At 42.5% G+C, this 23,913-nt stretch overlaps 1 protein-coding gene across 8 annotated transcripts in view; it reads left to right on the forward strand.

Annotated features, from left to right (window-relative positions):
• Window positions 1-1,122: 1,122 nt before the first annotated feature.
• The window catches only part of DNM1L (dynamin 1 like), a 68,492-nt gene continuing 45,701 nt past the window's right edge, over window positions 1,123-23,913 (forward strand). For 6 of the 8 annotated variants that reach the window (XM_025403729.1, XM_025403730.1, XM_025403734.1 and 3 more), the window contains exon 1: window positions 1,129-1,388. In XM_025403729.1, the coding sequence (XP_025259514.1) occupies window positions 1,287-1,388 (102 nt within the window). In that variant the 5' untranslated portion in view covers window positions 1,129-1,286. Of the gene's footprint in view, window positions 1,389-23,913 lie in introns of all 8 variants that reach the window. The other 2 variants (XM_025403728.1, XM_025403732.1) reach the window with 2 other exon arrangements.

The raw sequence follows: 23,913 nt of genomic DNA on the forward strand, positions 1-23,913 counted from the left end.
TCGCCCGGCTAGTTTTTTGTATTTTTAGTAGAGACGGGGTTTCACCATGTTCGCCAGGATGGTCTCGATCTCCTGACCTCGTGATCCGCCCGTCTCGGCCTCCCAAAGTGCTGGGATTACAGGCTTGAGCCACCGCGCCCGGCCAACTCCAATACTCTTAATATTTTTTTTCATGAACACCGCCCCCACGCTGCTCGGACTCCTGCTTTTTTTTTTTTTTTTTTTTGTCTTTTTGTAGAGATGAGGGCTCACTCTGTTGACCAGGCTGGTCTCGCACTCCTGGCTCAAGCGATCCTCCTGCTTCCGCTTCTTAAAGTGCTGGGATTACACCGCGCTCGGTCGTTTTTTTTGTTTGTTTGTTGTTTTGAGACGGAGTCTCGCTCTGTCGCCTAGGCTGGAGTGCAGTGGCGCGATCTCTGCTCACTGCAAGCTCCGCCTCCCGGGTTCACGCCATTCTCCTGCCTCAGCCTCCCGAGTAGCTGGGACTACAGGCGCCCGCCACCACGCCCGGCTAATTTTTTGTATTTTTAGTGGACAGGGGGTTTCACCGTGGTCTCGATCTCCTGACCTCGTGATCCACCCGCCTCCGCCTCCCAAAGTGCTGGGATTGCAGGCGTGAGCCACCGCGCCCGGCCTGTTTGCTTTTTTTTTTTTTTTTTAACGAAACCCCTGGAGAACCCGCGTATTCTAACCCGGGCTAGTTTTTTTATTTTTGCAAAGTAACACCCCGCACATTCTAGTATCAGCGTACAGATTTTTTTGCACCCAGTTTGGTTGTCTGCGGCCATAAGCTCTTCTTTAAGCCTTTCCAACCCGTTCTTCCAGAGAAAGTGTCTTCATAAGGAAGTGACATTGGATAATTGACACACATCATTGTGCTTAACACATATTCACACCCGGCACTGTCACATCCATCGTGCCTTGAGGACAGGCATTAATATATGGTTTTCCTCCTGCGCTCCCCGCCCGCTCCTAGCCTTTGACCAGAGCCCGCGCAGCATCCCAGCCCCAGGCAAGGGCCTGCCGGTGGCCGCGCAGCCTCCTGGAAGCCGTGGGCATTAGCGTTCCTCCTCGCCAGAACTACAACTCCCAGCAGGCCTTGCTCCTCTCCACCTCCCTCGCAGCGCATGGCCTGCCGGGAGGGGGCAGGTAGCCGGCGGGCCCGGTCCAATGGGTGCCGGCTTCCGAGGAGAGGGAGGAGGAAAGGAGGAAGGAGGCGAACTCTGGGCCCCGGCCCCATTCATTGCCGCGGCCGGCGGGCACTGGGGCCCCGTGTTTTCAGAGTCATGGAGGCGCTAATTCCTGTCATTAACAAGCTCCAGGACGTCTTCAACACGGTGGGCGCCGACATCATCCAGCTGCCTCAAATCGTCGTAGTGGGAACGCAGGTGAGAGCAGCAGGCGGCGTTCGCTCGGGCCAGACCCCCGGCCGCAGGCCTGGTCGGTGCTGCGGCAGTGCCCACTCCCGCGCCAGCGCCCACTCCCGCGCCAGCCTTTGCGGCCTGTGGGAGGAGGGCCTTGCTGGGGGCCCCAGGGCTCTCCGGGCTCTACCGCACCCGCCCGCCCGGGGCAGCGTTGCATCGAGGCGGAGAATCCGGGGCCCGGCCAGGGGCGGAGCCGGCGCGGCGGGCCTGGATGGCCCGGCGGGTCCCGGGGGCAGGAGAGGGAAAGATGGGCCGGCGGGCGGAACTAAAGTCCGCTGGGACCGGGCGCGGCCTCGTCCGCTTGCCGCTGCCTCCAAGGGCACCTGGGGGACGCGCGGGGCACTCGGGGCCGCGCTGGGCTCGGTGGATTGGCTGTTCCCATCTCGGTTGGCTTTCGTTCGACGGGTGTTTTATTCTCCCTGCCTTGCCCAGGGACTGCAGAGTTAGTTTTGGAATCGCGCTGTTGAGGCTGAGAGACGCTACCGTGCGTGAGCGCCAGTGTTTTCCTGCAGTGTAATTCCACCAGGTCTCGAGAACGCCGAATAAGCATTTAAAAAACAAAACAAAACAAAACGTGTATCTAGAGTTCTGCGGGTGTTGGGAAGGAATGTCCCATTTTTCTGCGTAGGCTGTGGCTTTTGTCTTCCACAGTTTTGTGATCGTGCCCTAAATTGGGCATCAGTTTCTCCGGTCTTCTCATAGCTAACTCATTTTTTTAAATGCAGAAATGTTGAGGAAATAAATGTTATTTCTAGAGTGACAGAGAAGGAGTATAAATTTCCTTTTCTCTGCCTGCTGCTTTTATTGACCTAGGAATCATAGGACTTCGATTAGAGTTCAGAGAAACGGATTTTAGAAATTAGTATACTGATTTTAAGTGCCTTCATTTCTTAATAGTATGTTTTCTATTGAGAAGGTGACGGTTTCCCCATCATTTTCCATGAGGTACATAGTATAGGGTATAAATATTATGAGAAGGAACTTAATGTTCAAAGTATTAGTGGCTATCCAGACACTGGAAACTATAGACATCCTGTACTCATTTGTTTGTTTGCTTGGCTTTTAAATAGTTGAAGCAATAGAAATTGTTTTAGAAACACATTTCCTTGGTCTGCGATAGGATTGGGAAAGATTCTGCTCAATCTTGCCTACGTATTCTAGTATTTGTAACACTTAATATTTATAATGTTTGGAGACTCAGAAGCATCAAACATAAATTACAAGGAATATTTTTTATTGAATATAATTTTGTTCAGTCAGGGACATGTAGTAAGTGCTCTAAATATTTTGAATAAATATTGCTCACTCTAACCACATAATGTTTTAAAACACTGGTACTTTTATCATCAAAAACCAGTTTTTGTAAAAAGAATTAGAGATAATATAAATTGAGTCTTTGATAGTCAGTGATTCAGAAGTGTCTCCTAGCTGCACACTAGAAACTTTCCATATACCTTTAAAAGAGATTCTCAGTGCTTTATAAGCATGAAGAAGTAAAAGAATTAGGGATATAGTGTGTCAGCATAGTTTAAAATCAATACTTTTTTTCTTTTTGCACAAAATAGAGTTTATTTTGGTCAGTAAACCTGTAGGCAAAATACAGAGTGGCAGGAGAGAAAAGTAAAGATCCCATCCTCTGAAAGCCATTAACGTGCAGAAGCCATCCTAGTACTGACAGTTATATGCTATATCTGCATGTTGATGTTTGACATTTCTCAAGAGGTCAGTTTTTCTGCTTGATTTAATGAGGGTTATCTCCATCTAAGTTCTTATTAACTGATAATCAGTCTTTTACTCAAGTACAGAAGACATACAGAATAGAAATTATCCAAGGTAGGCAGATCACTTGAGTCCAGGAGTTCAAGACCAGTGTGGGCAACGTGGGGCAACTCCATCTCTACAAAAAATACAAAAATTAGCTGGGTGTGGTGGCGCGAACCTGTAGTCCCAGCAACTCAGCTGGCTGAGGTGGGAGGATCACCTGAGCCTGGGAGGTTGAGGCTGAGGTGTGTGCAGGAGTGCATATCACTGCACCCCAGCAGAAAGAGAGAGAGAGAGAGAGAGAGAGAGAATAGAAACTATTTCCTCCCCACACCGCCGCGCCCCGCCCGCCCCCCCGCCCCACCGCCCCCACCGCCCCCACCGCCCCCACCGCCTTTTTTGTAGTGTGTTGGGGAAACAAGAATATCTTCTTGGTTTGGATACTAGTATACCATTACTTTGTGATGTCTGCCATTTTTACTCTTTGCTATTATGTAACATATATATACCTCACATTTATATTTAATGGAGTAGTTGTAGTGAGTGAATTCCAGACATATAAGTGTTTTGTACTTAGTTCTGCCTAGTAAACCTATCGGCAGTAATCGTGTCTTCAGAATACAGGTTTAAATTCGCCAAGTACTATGGTGTGTGGCGTGTGCCAGTAGTCCCAGCTACTTGGGAAGACTGCCTGAGTCCAGGAGTTTGAGGCTGCAGTGAGCTATGATTCTGCGATGGCACTCCAGCCTGGGCGACAGAGTAAGACCCTGTGTCTTAAAAAAATTTAAAAAACAACTACAAGTGTAGTGTCTATCCTACATATTATCCATACCTTAAATGGCTTCAGTTTCTATCTTGTTGAACTTTTTGGAATAGTGATTCTCAGACTTGAGTGTTTATTAAGAATCACTTTGGGTTTAGGTTTAGGTTTTTGTTTTTGTTTTTTTTGTTTTTTGAGATGGAGTTTCGCTCTTGTTGCCTGGGCTGGAGTGCAATGGCATGATCTCGGCTCACTGCAGCCTCTGCCTCCTGGCTGCAAGCGATTCTCCTGCTTCAGCCTCTCGCGTAGCTGGGATTACAGGCATGCGCCACCATGCCCGGCTAATTTTGTATTTTTAGTAGAGATAGAGTTTCTCATTGTTGGTCAGGCTGGTCTCAAACTCCCGACCTCAGGTGGTCCGCCCGCCTCAGCCTCCCAAAGTGCTGGGATTACAGGTGTGAGCCACTGCACCCGGCCAAAGAATCACTTTGAAAATAAGTTTCCTGGATCCTATCCCCAGAGATTTTGATAATAAGCCTGAGGTGGGTGAGGGACCATAGGTGATTCTGATACAGATGGTTCCTAGATCTTAATTTGAAAAACATAGTGAATCATTGGGTTTTAAAATGCATGATACTGGAAAAAGCAGGAAAATCAGGGGAAGTTGAATCTATGGCATAGTACCATCCAGTACCATGCTGACTTTGGTGGCATTCTTGCTCTAATATATCACTTCCCAGGCAAACATTGCTGACTTCTAAATGTTTTAAACTTTGTTTTTATGAAATGCCCAAGTAACACTCATTTGGGGGCTAGGGACTTGGAGGAGTGGAGGTGAGGGACTCATGTTTACAGCTATCAATCATTCACATGTTTTATGTGTTAGCTAAATAAATTGTTTTTCTTTTTTGCTAGTAGGGACCATCTGTGAAATGAACAGACTTAGTGGGGAGAGAGAGAAGGCTGATGATACTTTTAGACCATGGTGTACTTTGCAGGTAGAGGAGATAAGACTTAAAACAACTTTTGTGACTCAACTTGGGAAATTTAATCCTATTTCTTAAATTAAGAATTGGAAAGGGGAGCCATCCAGGTATGTAATCTAAACTACCACTCAATATAGGTATCTGAATACAGATGACATTAACCTGAGACTCTGGCTTAGTGTTCCTAGTAATGTACTTTATGCTTTTCCTTTTATTTCAGTGATTTCGGCATTCCATCTTCAGTAATTCAGACAAATGTAAAAGGAAAAACAATTTGGATTTTTATTTTTATTTTTTGAGGGTCTGGCTCTTTCACCCACGCTAGAGTGCACTGGTATAATCCGTAGCTCACTGTAACCTCAAATTCCTGGGCGCAAGCAGTCCTCTCGCCTCAGCCTTCTGAGTAGCTGGTATTACAGGCATGCACCATTATGCCTGGCTAATTTTTTTAAAAAAATTTGAAATCGCTGCCTTACTATGTTACCAAGGCTGGTTTCAAACTCCTGGGCTCAAATGATCCTCTTGCCTTGGCCTCCCAAAGTGCTGGGATTATAGGTGTGAGCCACTGCACCCAGCCTAAAAATAATTTGGATTTTATTTTATTTTATTTTACTTGTTTTTGAGGGGTAGTCTGGCTCTGTCTCCCAGGCTGGAGTGCAGTGGCTAGATCTCAGCTCACCGCAAGCTCCGCCTCCCGGGTTCACGCCATTCTCCTGCCTCAGCCTCCCAGTAGCTGGGACTACAGGCGCCCGCCACCACGTCCGGCTAATTTTTTTGTATTTTAGTAGAGATGGGGTTTCACCGTGTTAGCCAGGCTGGTCTCGATCTCCTGACCTCGTGATCCGCCCGTCTTGGCCTCCCAAAGTGCTGGGATTACAGGCGTGAGCCACCGCGCCCGGCTATTATTTATTTTTTTAGAGATGGAGTTCCGCTTGTCGCCCAGGCTGGAGTGCAGTGGTGCGATCTTGGCTCACTGCAGCCTCCGCCTCCTGGGTTCAAGCGATTCTCCTGCCTCAGCCTCCTGAGTAGCTGGGATTACAGGTGCCCACCACCATGAATGGCTATTTTTTTTTTCTTTGTTTCTTGAGACGGCGTCTCGCTCTGTTGCCCAGGCTGGAGTGTAGTGGCGCGATCTCTGTTCACTACAACCTCGCTTACCGGGTTCAAGTGATTCTACTGCCTCAGCCTCCTGAGTAGCTGGGATTACAGGTGCAGGCCACCATGCCTGGCTAATTTTTGTGCTTTTAGTAGAGACTGGATTTCACCATGTTGGTCAGGCTGGTCTCGAACTCCTGACCTCATGATCCACCCGCCTCGGCCTCCCAAAGTGCTGGGATTACAGACGCGAGCCACTGCGCTTGGCCTAATTTTTGTATTTTTATTAGAGACAGGGTTTTACCATGTTGGCCAGACTGGTCTCAAACTCCTGACCTCAAATGATCTGCCTGCCTCAGCCTCCCAAAGTGCTGGGATAACAGGTATGAGCCACCATGCCCAGCCAATAATTTGGATTTTAATTACTAATTTCCAAATCAACTTTAAAAAAATTAACATTAAAAATACTGAAATATTCATATAACACAAAATTCACTATTATACACAACTCAGCAGTGTTTAGTACGTTCACAAAGTTGTACCACCATAGTGTAATTCCAGAATATTTTCATTACCTGAAAAAGAAAACTCCTGCCCCTAAGCAGTCACCCCCATTTTGTCCTCCCCCAACTTCTGACAGGTTTTGATTTTATAAGCCCGACATGGGTGAGGGGCCATCGGTAACTCTGATACAGATGGTTCCTAGATCCTAATTTGAAAAATATATTAGTGAATCATTGGATTTTAAAGTGCATGATACTGGAAAAAGCAGGAATCGCTGGCAACCACTAATCTACTTTCTGTCTCTGCGGATTTGCCTATTTGGGATATTTCCCATTAGTGGAATCCTATAATATGTGATTTGATCTTTTGTGCCAGGCATCTGTTGCTCAACATAATTTTTTTTTTTTTTTGAGATGGAGTTTTGCCCTGTTGCTCAGGCTGAAGTGCAATGGCATGACCTCAGCTCACTGCAACCTCCACCTCCCGGGTTCAAGTGATTCTTCAGCCTCAGCCCAGATTACAGGCATGGTCTACCACACCCAGCTACTTTTTTTGTATTTTTAGTAGAGACGGGGTTTTGCCATGTTGGCCAGGCTGATCTTGAACTCCTGGCCTCAAGTGATCTGCCTGCCTCGGCCTCCTAAAGTGCTGGGATTATAGGCATGAGCCACTCAACAATGTTTTGTAGGTTTATCCATTATGTAGCATGGCAGAATAATAAATATTCCATTGTATAGATACAGCACAGTTTATCAGTTCATCAACTGATGGATTTTTGGGTTGTTCCTATTTTTTGGCTATTTTGAATAATACTGCTGTGAACATTCATTTACAAGTTGTGTGAATGTGTGTTTTAAATTCTCTTGAGTATATACCTAAGTAGACTTGCTGGGTCATATGATAATTCTTATGTTTAACTTTCTGAAAAACTGCCAAACTGTTTTCCATAGTGGCTGCACCTTTTTTTTTTTTTTTGAGTCAGGGTCTCACTCTCTCCCCCAGACTGGAGTATAGTGGCGCGATCTTGGCTTACCTCAGCCTCTACCTCCCAGGCTCAAGCGGTTCTCCTGCTTCAGTGTCCCGAGTAGCCAGGATTACAGGTGCGCGCCACTACTGCCTGGCTACTTTTTATATTTTTAGTTAGAGACGGGGTTTTGTCATGTTGCTCAGGCTGGTCTCAAATCCCTGACCTCAAATGATCCACCCACCTCAGCCTCCCAAAGTGCTGGGATTACAGGTGTGAGCTGCCGTGTCCAGCTGTGACTACACCATTTCACACCCCCTTTGGGGTTCCGGTTTCTGCACGCCCTTCTCAACAGTTTTATTTTATTATTATTATTTTTTGAGATGGAGTCTCGCTCTGTCGCCCAGGCTGGAGTGCAGTGGCGCGATCTCGGCTCACTGCAAGCTCCGCCTCCTGGATTCACGCCATTCTCTTGCGTCAGCCTCCCAAGTAGCTGGGACTACAGGCAACCGCCACCGCGCCCGGCTAATTTTTTTTGTATTTTTTTGGTAGAGACCAGGTTTCACCGTGTTGGCCAGGATGGTCTCGATTTCCTGACCTCGTGATCCACCCACCTCGGCCTCCCAAAGTGCTGGGATTACAGGCGTGAACCACCGCGCCCGGCCAACACTGTTATTGTCTTTTTTTTTTTTTTTTTTTTTTTTAAAGCGCTAAATCATTCTGCAATTCTTTATTTGAAAAACAGCATTTTTTGACCCCTATCCTTCTCTTATGGCCAACTCGTTCATAGTTTGATGTCTCTCTCTTTTTTTTTTCTCCATGAGCACTGCGTTCTACATTTTAGCATTTATTGACTGTAGTTTAATTCCTTCTGATGCATTGTTTTCTTGTGTTTTTCGATAAATGTGTTTTTCCCTTTTTTTTGTATAGATTATGAGCTGCTGCTTTTTTTTTTTTTTAGCTTAACAAAATGGAGGTGAAATTTGCCGAACATAAAATTAGCCCTTTTTCTTTTCTTTTCTTTTTTTTTGAGACGGAGTTGCCCAGGCTGGAGTGCAATGGCACGATCTTGGGTCACTGCAACCTCTGCCTCCCGGGTTCATGTGATTCTCCTGCCTCAGCCTCCCAAGTAGCTGGGATTACAGGCATGTGCCACGCCTGGCTAATTTTGTATTTTTAGTAGAGACAGGGTATCTCCATGTTGGTCAGGCTGGTCTCAAACTCCCGACCTCAGGTGATCCACCTGCCTCGGCCTCCCAAAGTGCTGGGATTATAGGTGTGAGCCACTGTGCCCGGCCAAAATTAGCCCGTTTATAAAATGTATAATTCTGTGGCATTTAGTGCGTTCATGATGACATGTCTGTCTAGGTCCAAAACAATTTCATCACAAAAGAAAACTGTACTATTGAGCTGTCTCTCCCTCTTCTTTCTTTTCCATTTAATGGCTGAGTAATATTCTATTATATGTATAAACCACGTTTGGTTTATTCAATTACCTATTGATGAGCAGTTGGGTTGTTTCTACCTTTTGGCTGTTGTGAATAGTGCTGCTATGAACATTGGTGTACAAGTATTTGAGTACCTGTTATCAGTTATTTTGGTATATACCTAGGAGTAAAATTGCTGAGTTCTAAGGTAATTTTGTTTAACTTTTTGAGCAACCACCAAACTGTTTTCCACAGCAGCTACCCCATTTTAAAATTCCCACCAGCAATGTATGAGGGGTGCAGTTTTTCTGTATCTTTGTCAACATTTGTTATTATCTGTTTTGATTACAGTCATACTAATGGGTGTAAAGTGGCATTTCATTGTAGTTTTGCTTTGCATTTTTCCCTAATGACTAATGGTGTTGAACATCTTTTTGTGTGCTTGTTGGGGTTGAATTGTAAAAGTTCTTTTTTTTTATTTTTGAGATGGAGTCTCTCTCTGTTGCCCAGGCTGGAGTGCAGTGGCGCCATCTCAGCTCACTGCAACCTCTGCCTCCCGGGTTTAAGCGATTCTTCTGTCTTAGCCTCCCGAGTAGCTGGGACTACAGGTGTGCACCACCACGCCTGGCTAATTTCTGTAGTTTCAGTTGAGATGGGGGTGTCACCATATTGGCCAGGCTGGTCTCGAACTCCTGACCTTGTGATCTGCCCACCTCGGCCTCCCAAAGTGCTGAGATTTACAGGTGTGAGCTACCATGCCCGGCCAAGAGTTCTTTATATAGTCTGGATACTAGACACTTAACAGTATGTAATATACAAATATTTTCTCTCATTCTGTAGGCTTTGTTTTTTTTCTTTTTCTTTTTTTTTTTTTTTTGAGACACAGTTTTGCTCTTTTGCCCAGGCTGGAGTGCAATAGTGTGATCTTGGCTCACTGCAACTTCCGCCTTCTGGATTCCAGTGATTCCTCTGCCTCAGCCTCATGAGTAACTGGGATTACAGGCTCGTGCCACCACATCTGGCTAATTTTTGTATTTTTAGTGCAGATGGAGTTTTACCATGTTGGCCAGGCTGGTCTTGAACTCGTGACCTCAGGTGATCCGCCCACCTTGGCCTCCCAAAGTACTGAGATTACAGGCATAAGCCACCACACACGGCCTTGTCTTTTTACTGCCTTGTTAGTGTTCTTCAGTACATAAAAGGTTTTACTTTTGATTAAGGCTAATTTATCTTTTTTTTTTCTTTTATTGCTTGTGATTTTGGTGTCATATCTAAGGCATTGACAAATCCAAAGCCATGAAGATTTATTTATTTTTTGTTTTTTAATGTTTGTTTCCCTAATTATTTTATAGTTTTGACTTGTATATTTAGGCTTTTGGTCCATTTTGAGTACATCTTCGTATGGTATAAGGTAGGGGTTCATTTCATTTTTTTGCATATGCTTCTCCAGTTGACCCAGCACCATTTGTTGGAGAGACTGTTCTTTCTCCATTAAATAGTCTTGGTATTGCTGAAAATCAGTTGACCAAAGATTTTTTTTTTTTGAGACAGGGTCTCACTTTGTCACCCAGACTGGAGTGCAGAGGCGCAGTCTCGGCTCACTGTAACCTCTACCTCCTGGGCCCAAGCGATTCTCCTGCCTCAGCCTCCTAAATAGCCTAAGTAGCCTCCTAAGTAGCTGGGACTACAGGCGCCTGCCACCATGCCTGGCTATTTTTTTTTGTGTTTTTTTTTTTTTAGTGGAGATGGGGTTTTGCCATGTTGGCCAGGCTGGTCTTGAACTCCTGACCTCAGGTGATCCACCCACCTTAACCTTCCAAAGTGCTGGGATTACAGGCATGAGCCACTGTGCCTGGCCAGCCAAAGATGTATTATATGGATTTATTTCTGGATTCTCAGTTCTTTTCTGCTTTGATTGCTGTATCTTTGGAGTATATTTTAAATTTGAGAAGTGTAACTTTCCCAGCATTGTTTTCCTTTTTCAAAATTGTTTTGATTGTTTGGCGTCCCTTGCCATTCCATATGAATTTTATTTTATATTATTTTATTTTGAGAGGTAGTCTCACTCTGTGCCCAGGCTGGAGTGCAGTGGCACAATCTCAACTCATTTGCAGCCTCTGCCTCCTGGGTTCAAGTGATCCAACCACCTCAGGCTCCCATGTAGCTGAGATTACAGATGCCCACCACCACGCCTGGCTAATATGTGTTTTTTTTAGTAGAGATGGGGTTTTAACCATGTTGGCCAGGTTGGTCCCAAACTCCTAACCTCAGGTGATCCGCCTGCCTTGGCCTCCCAGAATGCTGGGATTATAGGCGTGAGCCACTGTGCGGGCCCCATATGAATTTTAGATTTGGCTTCTTCATTTCTGTAAATAAGATGGTTGGGATTTTAGTGGGGATTGTGTTGCCTCTATAGGTTGCTTCAGGTTTTATTGGCATCTTAACCATTTTGAGTTAGAATTTTTGATTGGCAGGGTTTTTCTTTCAGCACTTTATCTTACTGCCTCTGGCTCCTATGGTTGGTTTCTCTCTCTCTCTCTCTTTTTCTTTTGAAAACAAGTTTATTAAAGTAAAGGAATAAGACTGACTACTCCATAGGCAGAGCCGCTGTGGCCCCTATGGTTTCTGATGAGAAATCTGTTGTATCTGTTGTTACTCTTATTGAGGATCCCTTGTTCACGACTCATAGCTTCTCTCTTGCTTCTTTTAACATTTGTCTTTGTTTTTCAACAGTTTGATTATAATTTATCTCAATGTGTGTATCTCTTTGTGTTTATCCTGCTTTGAGTTCATCGAGCTTCTTGGATGTATAGATTCATATCACTTTTTCATGCTTTTATGGAAGAAGTGGGGATTTTCATGGATGATACTTCTGCTATTCAAGTTCATAGCCTTGTCAGATATCTGAATCTCTCACTCTTCAGTGATCCAGAAAGTACTGGACCTACAGTTTTATAACCAAGAAAAAATTCCTTCCTAAGGACTGTTAAGTCTGCAGTATTTTAGAAAGTTTGGATTTTGGATATTAAGTTCATGTAAGAACGGCATTTTAAGTCGAGTGTGGTGACCTGTGCCTGTAGTCCCAGTTACTTGGGAGACCTGGTGGCAAGACTGCTTGAGCCCAGGAGGTGGAGGGCTATCGTTCACTGTGATTGTGCCTGTGAGTAGCTGCTGCACTCCAGCCTGACCAACATAGTGAGACCTAGTCCCTTAAAAGCAAAAAGCACTCCACATATTAACTGCAAATTATGAAGTGGTTTAAACTTCATATATATATTTTCTCATTACATAGAGGGTTTCAGCTATATGGAAGATACATTTTAGTTTAGCTATTTTTATTTTTTTTGAGACAGAGTTTGCTCTTGTTGCCTGGGCAGGAGTGCAATGGTGTAATCTTGGCTCACCGCAGCCTCCATCTCCTGGGTTCAAGTGATTCTCCTGTCTCAGCCTCCCAAGTAGCTGGGATTACAGGCATGTGCCACCATGACTGGCTAATTTTATATTTTTAGTAGAGACAGGGTTTCTCCATGTTAGTCAGTCTGGTGTCGAACCCCCAACCTCAGGTGATCCGCCTGCCTCGCCCTCCCAAAGTGCTGGGATTACAGGTGTGAGCCACTGCGCCCAGCCAAGTTTAGCTGTTTTAAGTACCATAAGATTAACATTTCTAAGGATACGCTTAGAAATATTTTATTTAAATAAGTGAAGCAATTATTAAGGAAACCTTCTGTAAATCTAAAATTATTTCAAAATAAAAAGTAAAACATTAAGAGAAGTATATCTTTACTATATTAATGTCAAAATAAAGAATTGAGAGAGCTGCCTTACACAATGAAAAATTAAAACTTAGAAGTTAAATAAGGAGTCAGCTTTGGTTAATGTGGTATGAATGAACATTATTAACTCCTCAGCCCCAACTGATGCTGATTATTAGGGAAGAGCTGAAAATACAACAAAACATCATCTCAAAATATAAATTCAAAACACTAAAAATCCCAATACAGTGCAATTTGGAAGAAACTAAAACTAAAAGATGACACTGAGACCAGGCACACAAATCTTTAGCTTCTAAATATAATTCAGGATACTGAATCAGCTTTGGGAGTTTGTGGAGGAAAAAATCTGAAGGCCTTGTAGTGCCAGTAGAGCCCTATTTTCAGAGCAAGCTAGCTGTGATTTTTGCCGCTTTAGAACTCTTGTAGCTACTCGACTTCCTGGGAAGAGCCTAGACATTGGATGTTTAAATCACCAGGTGGGGAAAAAAGCACTGATAGAGCCAATTGTTGAAGAAGCCAGTACCATTTATAATACTGAATCTAGATGAGAGGTAAAACATTGGGAGCCCGCAGATGTGTTTCATTTAGTCTGTGTGTGTTGACACATACAGTATTAAAAATAAATGAATTGGTTGCCAATGTTTAAAAACTGGTGGATTTAGTTGAAAGGCCCAGATTTCTGGTTTTGCCTTAAAAAAATCAGAAAATCTGATAACCCTTCACCGGTATTCCCAGTGGATTTGAATAATGCCTGCTTTAGGTGGGTCAGTTAATATCTAGTGAGCCACAGCTCCTATTGCTCCCAGTTGCCTTTCCTGCTTGCCAGTTATCATCGTATATGTGCTGCTCTTTCTTTATAGTGTAAAATAAGCAATGAAATATTTCCTACTTCTACATCTGCATCAAAAGTGGGAAAGTTGAAGACTACTGGGTTATAATTCATCCCTGTTACTTGTTACCTAAGTATATCTGGGCAAGTTACATAATTTTTCTAAATCTCAGCTAACTCATCTATAAAATGAGAATTAAATAGTAACCATCTAATAAGAGTTGTTAGACTTAAATGAGGTAAATCATTTAATGTTAAATGTTTGATTAATGTTAGCCATTACTACTGATTAAAATGGCTGTACATTTTAAGAAAAATGACCATTTTTGGGCAGTTGTTAGAAATATTCTTATTTTTCATATAAAAATGTCAGGAGAATACAATCTGATGGCATTAAAAAAATCACTTTACTGAAGTATGATTGACATTCTGATGTCATTTTGACCAAAGTCTGGATTGATTTATTCATTGCATGTGTGAGCAGCTGAGTTTGTAACTTCTGTATTAGTTTGCTGGGGCTGCCATAACAAATGGCCACAGACTGGGTAGCTTAAAAAGCAGAAGTTTATTTTCTCACAGTTCTGGAGGCTACAAGTCCAAGATCAAAGTGTCAGCAGGTTTGGTTTCTTTTGTTTTTTTTGTTTTGTTTTGTTTTGTTTTTGTTTTTTTTTTGAGACGGAGTCTCGCTCTGTAGCCCAGGCTGGAGTGCAGTGGCCGGATCTCAGCTCACTGCAAGCTCCGCCTCCCGGGTTCACGCCATTCTCCGGCCTCAGCCTCCCGAGTAGCTGGGACTACAGGCGCCCGCCACCTCGCCCGGCTAGTTTTTTGTATTTCTTAGTAGAGACGGGGTTTCACCGTGTTAGCCAGGATGGTCTCGATGTCCTGACCTTGTGATCCGCCCATCTCGGCCTCCCAAAGTGCTGGGATTACAGGCTTGAGCCACCGCACCCGGCCGGTTTGGTTTCTTTTGAGGCCGTTTTCCTTGGCTCGTAGATGGCTGCCTTCTTGCTGTGTCCATGGTGTCTCTGTGTCTGAATTTCCTCTTCTTATAAGAATGTCAGTCAGGGCCGGGCGCGGTGGCTCACGCCTGTAATCCCAGCACTTTGGGAGGCCGAGGCGGGCGGATCACGAGGTCAGGAGATGGAGACCATCCTGGCTAACACGGTGAAACCCCGTCTCTACTAAAAATACAAAAAATTAGCCGGGCGTGGTGGCGGGTGCCTGTAGTCCCAGCTACTCGGGAGGCTGAGGGAGGAGAATGGCGTGAACCCGGGAGGCGTAGGTTGCAGTGAGCGGAGATCACGCCACTGCACTCCAGCCTGGGCTACAGAGCGAGAGTCCGTCTCAAAAAAAAAAAAAAAAAAAAAGAAAGTCAGTTTGCATTATGGGCCCATCACCCCAATAGCCTTGTTTTTTTAAGATGGAGTCTCGCTCTGTTACCAGGAGTGCAGAGGCATGATCTCGGCTCACTGTAACCTCTGCCTCCAATCAAGCGATTCTCCTGCCTCAGCCTCCCGAGTAGCTGGGACTATAGGTGCGTGCCACCACGCCCGGCTAATTTTTGTATTTTTAGTAGAGACACGCTTTCACCATGCTGGCCAAGATGGTCTCGATCTCTTGACCTCCTGATCCACCCGCCTTGGCCTCTAAAGTGCTGGGATTACAGGCGTGCTCTACTGCGCCCGGCTGGACTTGTTTTAACTTAATCGCCTCTTTAAACGCCCTGTCTGCAAATATAGTCGTATTCCAAGCTACTGGGGGTTAGGGCTTCAACTTATAAATTTTGGGAAGACATAAGTCTGTAACAACCTGTCCTAAAAAGGCAGATCAAAAACATATGTTATGGACTTCATTAGAGATAAGAGATTGAAGGTGAGAACTAAGAGAGCCAAAAGCTTGATCATAGATGATTGGTTAAGAGCACTTGGAGGAGATGAGGAGAGAAACAATAATCATAACAGATAAAAGACAAAAGTTCCCCAGAGCTGAAGTACAACATCTTCAGGTCTGAATTGCTGCACGTAAATATTGAGAGAAGAGACATACCCTGGTTAAATTTCTGAAATTAAAAGAATACTGCAAGCTTCTAAATTGAAATAGTAGGGGGGGAAAAAGCTTTCTTACACAGGAAAGAGAATCAGACTGGCATTAGACTTCCAATCTGTCACAGTAAATGTTATTGCATGGAGAAATGTTTAAAATTTAGAGTTCCTAGGGAAATTGTGATTATAAAATTCTGTATTCATTCATACTATAACCATTTTCTCTTTTTTTATTTTTGGGTGGTGATATATATTTCAGTTTTTTAAAATGTTGCTCATTCCATTCTATAGAATAAGATTTACATTTAAGCAAAATTAATTAAAATCTAAGCAGAGAGATCAAGTTAAGCACAGGCTCCAAGAAGTCCTGCTGGGATCTCAGGAATAGAGACAACATGTTAAAAGTTTTGGTTTGAATGTATTGAATTTTTTTGTTTGTTTGTTTTGTTGCATTCTGGAGTCTCCAAAAGTCAGTCACCATGAGTACCCATTAGGTAGGTGATACTTATTTTAACAGCAACCTAAACTGGGGTTTATGAGCTGTATTTTCCAAGAAGTGACTCAGTCTAATTCTGAAATGACCAAAGCAGTTCATATCATTTTATTCACATTTGAACTCCATTGGAGTCAGGGATGAAATGTCATCTTCTATTCCAAGAATGAAGCCTTCAGATAATGTCCAGGTGCTTCAGAACTAACTAGTCATCATAAGAACACAGAGTCCATAATTTCTATAATGTGTAGTTTTTTGTGGTTTCTAGAAGCATCAAATGAATCACAGTGCTACCAAACTCCACACAGAACCAGTCACAGTGTCCTTCCCATCCATCTTAACATGAGGCTCATTTTTACATTTCAGATATTTGTACATTTTCACAGTGTAATAGGGACATATGTCAAGTAGAAGTTCCACTCACTATCAATCATGAAGTAGCTGTAATCTGTACATATATTTTTTACACAGTCATGTGAAATTTATATACACACATATAATCCTGGTTTGTTCACTTATATTGCTATATAATGGTCCCTTATAGGAATATATCCTGTTGAAATTTGCGTGTTCCCCAGTGTTTGCTATAGCTGTTTTTGTAAACAGTGGTACTGCGGATATTCAAATAAATGTCTCATGTTTGAGAATTTCTCTAACAAATCAAGGAGTGGAACTGCCAGATCATAGGGTATATTTATTGGATATTGCTATTGCTCCTCAGGATGGCTATAATTTACATTCCCATCAACAGAGTTAAGTTTGTTTATTTATATCTGTACTTTGTATAGTCACATTTTAAATTTTTGGTACCTCATTGTGGTTTCTATTGCATCCTCCTGATTACTAGTGAGTGTGAGCATCTTATCATGTTTCTTGGCCCTTTGAGGTTTTGTTTTGTGAGTTTTCGTTCATATCTCTGCACATTATTTTCTGTTAGGTATTTTTAAAAATTTGATTTGTGGGAGTTATTTATACATTTTGGTTACCAGTTACTTATAGATGGCAAATGTTTTCCCTGAATTTTTTCTATGAGGAAAAGAAGTTTTAATTTTATTGTGGTTGAATTATCTTTTCTTCTATGGTTTTGTACATTTTGTATATTGTTTAAGAAGTCATTCTCCTTTATTTTGTTTTTTAACAGCTTTATTGAGATATACTCTATATACCATAACATTCCCCATGTACAATGTGTAATTCAATGTTTTTTTTAGCATATTTATAGAGTTGCACAACCATCACTTTAAACTTTTCTTTTTTTTTTTTTTTTTTTTTTTGAGACGGAGTCTCGCTTTGCCGCCCAGGCTGGAGTGCAGTGGCCGGATCTCAGCTCACTGCAAGCTCCGCCTCCCGGGTTCACGCCATTCTCCTGCCTCAGCCTCCCAAGTAGCTGGGACTACAGGCGCCCGCCACCTCGCTCGGCTAGTTTTCTGTATTTTTTAGTAGAGACGGGGTTTCACCGTGTCGGCCAGGATGGTCTCGATCTCCTGACCTCGTGATCCGCCCGTCTCGGCCTCCCAAAGTGCTGGGATTACAGGCTTGAGCCACCGCGCCTGGCCTAAACTTTTCTTTTCTTTTTGAGACAGGGTCTCACTCTCTTGCCCAGGCTGGAGTGCAGTGGCATGACCACGGCTCACTGCAGCCTCAATCCCCTGGGCTCAAGCGATCCATCTGTCTAAGCCTCCCTCGCATCTGGGACTACAGGCATGTGCAACCTTGCCTGGCTAATTTTTTTATTTTTTGTAAAGATGAGGTTTTATTATGTTGTCCAGGATGGTCTTGAACTCCTTGGCCTCAAGTGATCTGCCTACCTCGGCCTCCCAAATTGCTGGGGTTACAGGCATGTGCCACCTCGCCTGGCCTTTCTATCACCTTTAAACTAATTTTAGAATATACCATCATTCCGGAAAGAAACCTCATATCTATTAGTAGTCACTCCCCATTCTTCTTCACTCTATCCCTAAACAGCCACATAATCTACTTTCTAGCTATAGATTTTGCCTATTTTGGACATTTATCCTTTTTTGAGATGGAGTCTTGCCCTGTCGCCCAGGCTAGAGTGCAGTGGCGCAATCTTGGCTCACTACAACCTCCGTCTCCCGGGTTCAAGCAATTCTCCTGCCTCAGCCTCTCCTGAGTAGCTAGCTGGGAGAACAGGCACGTGCCACTGTGCCCGGCTAATTTTTATATTTTTAGTTAAAATGGGGTTTCACCGTGTTGGCCAGGTTAGTCTTGAACTCCTGCCCTTGTGATCTGCCCGCTTTGGCCTCCCAAAGTGCTGGGATTACAGGCGTGAGCCACCGCGCCTGGCCGTATTTTGGACATTTCATATAAACAGGATCAAATAATATGTGGTCTTCTGTGACTGACTTTAACTTAGCAGAAAAATGTTTTTAGGTTCATCGATGTTATAGCATGCGTCAGTACCTTACTCCTTTTTGTGACTGAAGTATAAAATAACTTTTATAAGACTCAACATTAGTCTTGGTACTTCTAGGGGATTAAATATCCATATTAGGGATCCTGGGAAGATGACAGCAGTGGTAGAATAGTTTCCTAAATGTCTATATGACTTTCCCCTAAACACAGAACAAAGAGGAAAATCAAAAACACATAGAAAACGTGTACAGGAAAATTAGTTGACTATGTTTCTCTGCAAACGCTCAAGTACCAGCAGATTGGGAACAAACCATTGTTATCCATGCTGGAAGAAGCAGAAGGAAGCAGTGGCACATCTGATGGAGTGGAGAATTGTGAATAACCCAAAGGCAATCACTAGAAAGCTTTTTAAAGGGCCGATTTTAGAATACCAGCTGAAATGGGAATTTGGGAAGGGTGTTGCACACATCGACAATGGGTGCGTGAAAGAGATCAGTTGTAAAGTCTGAAGGGACTGGCGTTCCTTCATGAAACTTGAAAAACTAACCAAAGCTCCCTTCCAGGCCTACTCCTCACAAGAAGAAGGAAGTGAGGATACAATTGAGTATCCTCTGAAGAATACAGACAGACCAAGGAAAGAGAAGGTCCAGATAAAAGCAGGGGAGGTGAACAGGGCCAAGATATCTCAGAAAGCAAGAAACTATACTTTTGAATACTATATGAAAACAATAAGAGGGAGTTTTAGAGTATAAAGGCAGAATGGCTATTCAGAGCCAAGCCTCTTTCAAAAGTCAACAGTATGAAATGATTGTTGTCAAATCTCATGCAAATTTTTGAAGAAAAACAAGATCCCTCTAGACAAGGAGATGAAAGTACACCAGAAAGACAGAAAACAAAGAAAAACTGAGATATTAAGACAAAAGGCAAGACAGAAGACACTACAACGATAAGACATTTCAAAAAATTAATTCGCATAAGAAAAATTTAAAAATTAAGTGATAGTGAAGTATTATAAATAAAAGAAAATGGCAGGACATGGTGGCTCACACCTGTAATCCCAGCACTTTAGGAGGTTGAGGCAGGAGGATCGCTTGAGTCCAGGAATTTGAGACCAGCCTGGGCAACATGATGAAACCTGTCTCTTCAAAAAATAGAAAAAATAGCTGGATGTGATGGCATTTGCCTGTAGTTCCAGCTACTTGGGAGGCTGAGGTGGGAGGATCACCTGAGCCTGTGAAGGTTGAGGCTGTGGTGAACCATGCTGGCGCCACTGCACACCAGCCTGGGCAACAGAGTGAGACCTTGTCTTGGATAAATTAAATGAATGAATGAAATGAAACAAAATTTATTTTAGAAATGAAGACAAATTAGAAGGAACACAAGAGCAAGTAAACGTAACAGATAATACCTTATGAGGGAAAGAAGCTGAAAAGGAGAAAGACATTAAAAATAAAGATATGTAAAAATAATTTTGTAGAAATTGACACATCAGAAACAAGTAAAGAAAATCCAGCATATGTATATTATGTGTCCCCAAAGAAGAAAACTATAGCAAGGGAACAGAATGAGTACTAAAAATTACAATACAAGATAATTTTAATGAAATAAAAGTAGATGGGGAACTAAACTTTGGAAGACTACAGCACATACCTAAGAACAGTGACACGATAGACCAACACTGAGGCATAGTCTAGAAAAATTATTGGACTTCAAAGGAAAAATAAAAATCCTTCAGACATAGAGGCAGAAGTCATAGAGTCTCTTACCTTTATGAGGAAAGGAAAATCAGGGCCAGGTGTGGTAGCTTATACCTGTAGTCCCAACACTTTTGGGAGGCCGAGGTGGGGGTATTGCTTGAGCCCAGGAGTTTGAGACCAGCCTGGGCAATATAGTGAGACCCTGTCTACACACACACAAACACACACAATATAGTGAGACCCTGTCTATCCACACACACGCACACACACGCATGCACACTCTGGGTGTGGTGGTGTGAGCTTGTAGTCCAAGTTACTTGGAAGGCTGAGAGGAGGAGCTATTGAGCCCAGGAATTGGAGGCTGCAGTGAGCTGTGATTGCACCACTGCACTCCAGCCTGGGCAACAGAGCTAGACAGTGTCTCTAAAAAAAAAAAAAAAAAGAAAGAAAGAAAGAAAAAGGAAAAAAAAAAGAATCAGATTACTGTCTTTTTTTTTTTTTTTTTTTAGATGGAGTTTTGTTCTTGTTGCCCAGGCTGGCGTTCTGTGGCGCGATCTTGACTCACCGCAACCTCCGCCTCTGAGTTCAAGTGATTATCCTACTTCAACCTCCTGAGTAGTTGGGATTACAGGCATCCGCCACCACATGGGCTAATTTTTGTATTTTTAGTAGAGATGGGGTTTCACCGTGTTGACCAGACTGGTCGCAAACTCCTTACCTCAAGTGACTCTGGCTACCTTGGCCTCCCAAAGTGCTGGGATTACAGGCGTGAGCCACCACACCTAGGCTGGTGTACATGTTCTTATCTTAAATGTGGAATTTCATTGTCTCCTTTCTCCTGTGACAGTAGGGAGACCAAGGTGGGCAGATATACACCTTGTATGATACACTTTTGTAAAATACAAAAATTAGCCGGGTGTGGTGGCATATACCTGTAATCCCAGCTACTTGGGAGGCTGAGGCAAGAGAATCACTTGAACCAGTGAGATGGAGGCTGCAGTGAGCCACAATTATGCCACTGCACTCCAGCCTAGGTGATAGAGTGAGACTCTCTAAAAAAAATAAAAAATAAAAGTCACAAACAATATGCTAGAATTTGAAGAATATTGTTCCCATTAGCCCTTCCTGGGGAATCTACTAGAGAATGGGTGTCAGAATCAGAATGACTAGAGACACGTTAAAGACTGGTGATTTGTATTACACGTAACTAAGACCAAATGAGGGTTTGAAAGAAGATATGATCTGTAAAGGGGTGGGAAGGAGAATGGAAGGATTATATACAAAACATTTAAAAAACTACTTTCAGTAATAATGGTGGTGGTGGTATTGTTGGTGTTCTTATTTTGAGAATCTTTGTGTAACATGAAATAAAAAGCAAACAAGTAATTGTGTTGTTCTAATTCTGTCACAAACTGTGTAATTGAGAACCACAGCTCTTGGTGTGGAAGAAAGAAGATGAGATGACTGATTAGAGGAATGTATGTTTGTGTTAGGGGTGGGTGAGGGTTGCAAGTGTCGGTAGCCGAAATAGAGAAAAAAGCTAACGTTTAAATTCAAGGAGCTTTTTAAAAGAACAGATAAACCCTCCTTTCACCAGGGGGAAAAAAGAATCCCAGGAAGAAGAAATTAGAAATATTTAAAAAAATCAATTACAAAGCAAAATCAGCAAAATATTTGGCCAATCAATTTAATAGTCATTTGGAAAGTCTCATAAAAAATAGAACGTAAAATATTAGAAATAAGAAAAATGAACAAATTCTGAGGTTATTATGAGTAGTTATTCCTATAAATTCGAAAATCAGAAAATTCAGTTTTTTTTATGGACACATTTTATCAGACATACAAAGAACAGGAAATGTCTATATGTTGTTAAAATTATTTCAGAGTACAGTATCAGAGTACAGGAATGAAATGATGGAAAGCACCCTGTTTTATTTAATGAGAGGGGCTACCCTGGATATCACAACTGCAGTTTCTCAAATATGTCTTATATTCTTCAATTTAACTCTCCAGATCCATTCAGCTTTTGTGTTTTCCATCATAGGGGACCTTTCTGGACAACATGAATGAGCCCCTGTGTCCTCTGTCTTCTGATTTGGATGTGGAGATGAGGAGCCCTGGCAGGGAATTGGAGGAAAGAGGAGAAAAAAGTCCCGGTCTTGATTCCCCATCTCATACATTCTGTATGTAGGAGCCTTGGGCTGGCTGGCTGTGTCAGTCTTAGTCCTGGTCCTTCCTTTTAGGCTTTGGGGTGATGAGAGCTGCTCTCCTGTTACTAGCCTGGGTTACCGCAATATCCTTTGTGATTTCCTGTAGGCCTCACCCACAGCTTTGTAAATAGTCCCTTTGTAAATAAACCCTCTTTAAATTAATCTAATTTGAGTGGGCCATCTGCTTCCTGCAGACCCTGTCTGACATAACAGATGAAATTAGGATTTTTGTATTTGTAGAAAATAAATTTTTAAAGTACAAGTTTTGACTAAGAAAAAATAGAGTACATAATATACTGTATAGAAAAATAACAGTTTATTGCAAACTTAAGAAAAATGACAAATTTAGAAATATTTTAAAATGTATAATAGAGGTTTATATATTATTTGATTATTCCATAAGCTGTTAGTATTGATATTTTTTATTATTTAGTAATTGGATATTGGTATATATGTATGTTAAATTCCCTGAATGTAAGTGGTATGGTGGCTGGCTCCTGGAATCCCAGCTACTCGGGAGGCTGAGGTGGCTTGAGGATCTCTTGAGGCCAGAAGTTAGAAGCTGCAGTGAGCTATGATCACGCCATTGCACTCCAGCCTGAATGACAGAATGAGACCCCCATCTCTTAAAAAAAAAAAAAAAAAAAAAAAAAAAAGTCCTGAATGTGATCATTATATTGTGGTTTATAGAAGAATGCCCTTGTTCTTAGGAGATGCATGCCACAATGTTTAGAGTGGAGTATCATGATTTCTGTAACTAACTCTCAAATAGGACAGCAAAAGGAGAAAAAGTCTTTGTGTGTACATGTAAGGAGAGAGAGACATAAAGTAAATGTGTCAAAAATGTTAAGTGGTGAATTATGTTAAGATATATGAGTATTCACTGTTACCATTCTTGCAACTTTTTTTGTGGCATTGAAAATTTCAAAATAAAAAGTTGGAAAATATTTAAAACAACATACAATGAAGTACTTATTATGGATAAATAACTTTATTATAAACTAATAAGAAATATATAAAATGCTAGTATTTGAATAAGCAAATCACTAAAGGAGAAATATAGAAAGCCCTTAAACAAAAGGATGCTTGACCTCAATAATAAAGGAATGCAAATTTAAATGAGCTGTCAGTATCCATCTAGCAAAGTAGCAAAGATTCAAAAAGCAATGCTTTGGGAGTCTGAGGCAGGCAGATGACTTGAGGTCAGGAGTTTGAAACCAGCCTGGCCCACATGGTGAAACCCTGTCTCTACTAAAAATACAAAACAGCTGGCCGTGGTGGCACACGACTGTAATCCCAGCTACTTGGGAGGCTGAGGCAGGAGAACTGCTTGAACCCAGGAGGTGGAGGTTGCAGAGAGCCGAGATCGTGCCACTGCATTCCAGCAGCCTGGGCGACAGAGGAAGACTCCATCTCAAAAAAAAAAAAAAAAAAAGCAATGATGCTTAATACTGATGGGGCTGTAGCAAATTGAACAAAGTGGTAACTGTTGGAAATATAGCTTGATGCCATCTTCTCTGCAGTCTGGCAGTATCTATGAATGCTTAAAATCTGTATGCTCGTCAATCACAG

Source organism: Theropithecus gelada, chromosome 11 (genome assembly GCF_003255815.1).
Source record: "Theropithecus gelada isolate Dixy chromosome 11, Tgel_1.0, whole genome shotgun sequence".
NCBI classification, from domain to species: Eukaryota; Metazoa; Chordata; class Mammalia; order Primates; family Cercopithecidae; genus Theropithecus; species Theropithecus gelada.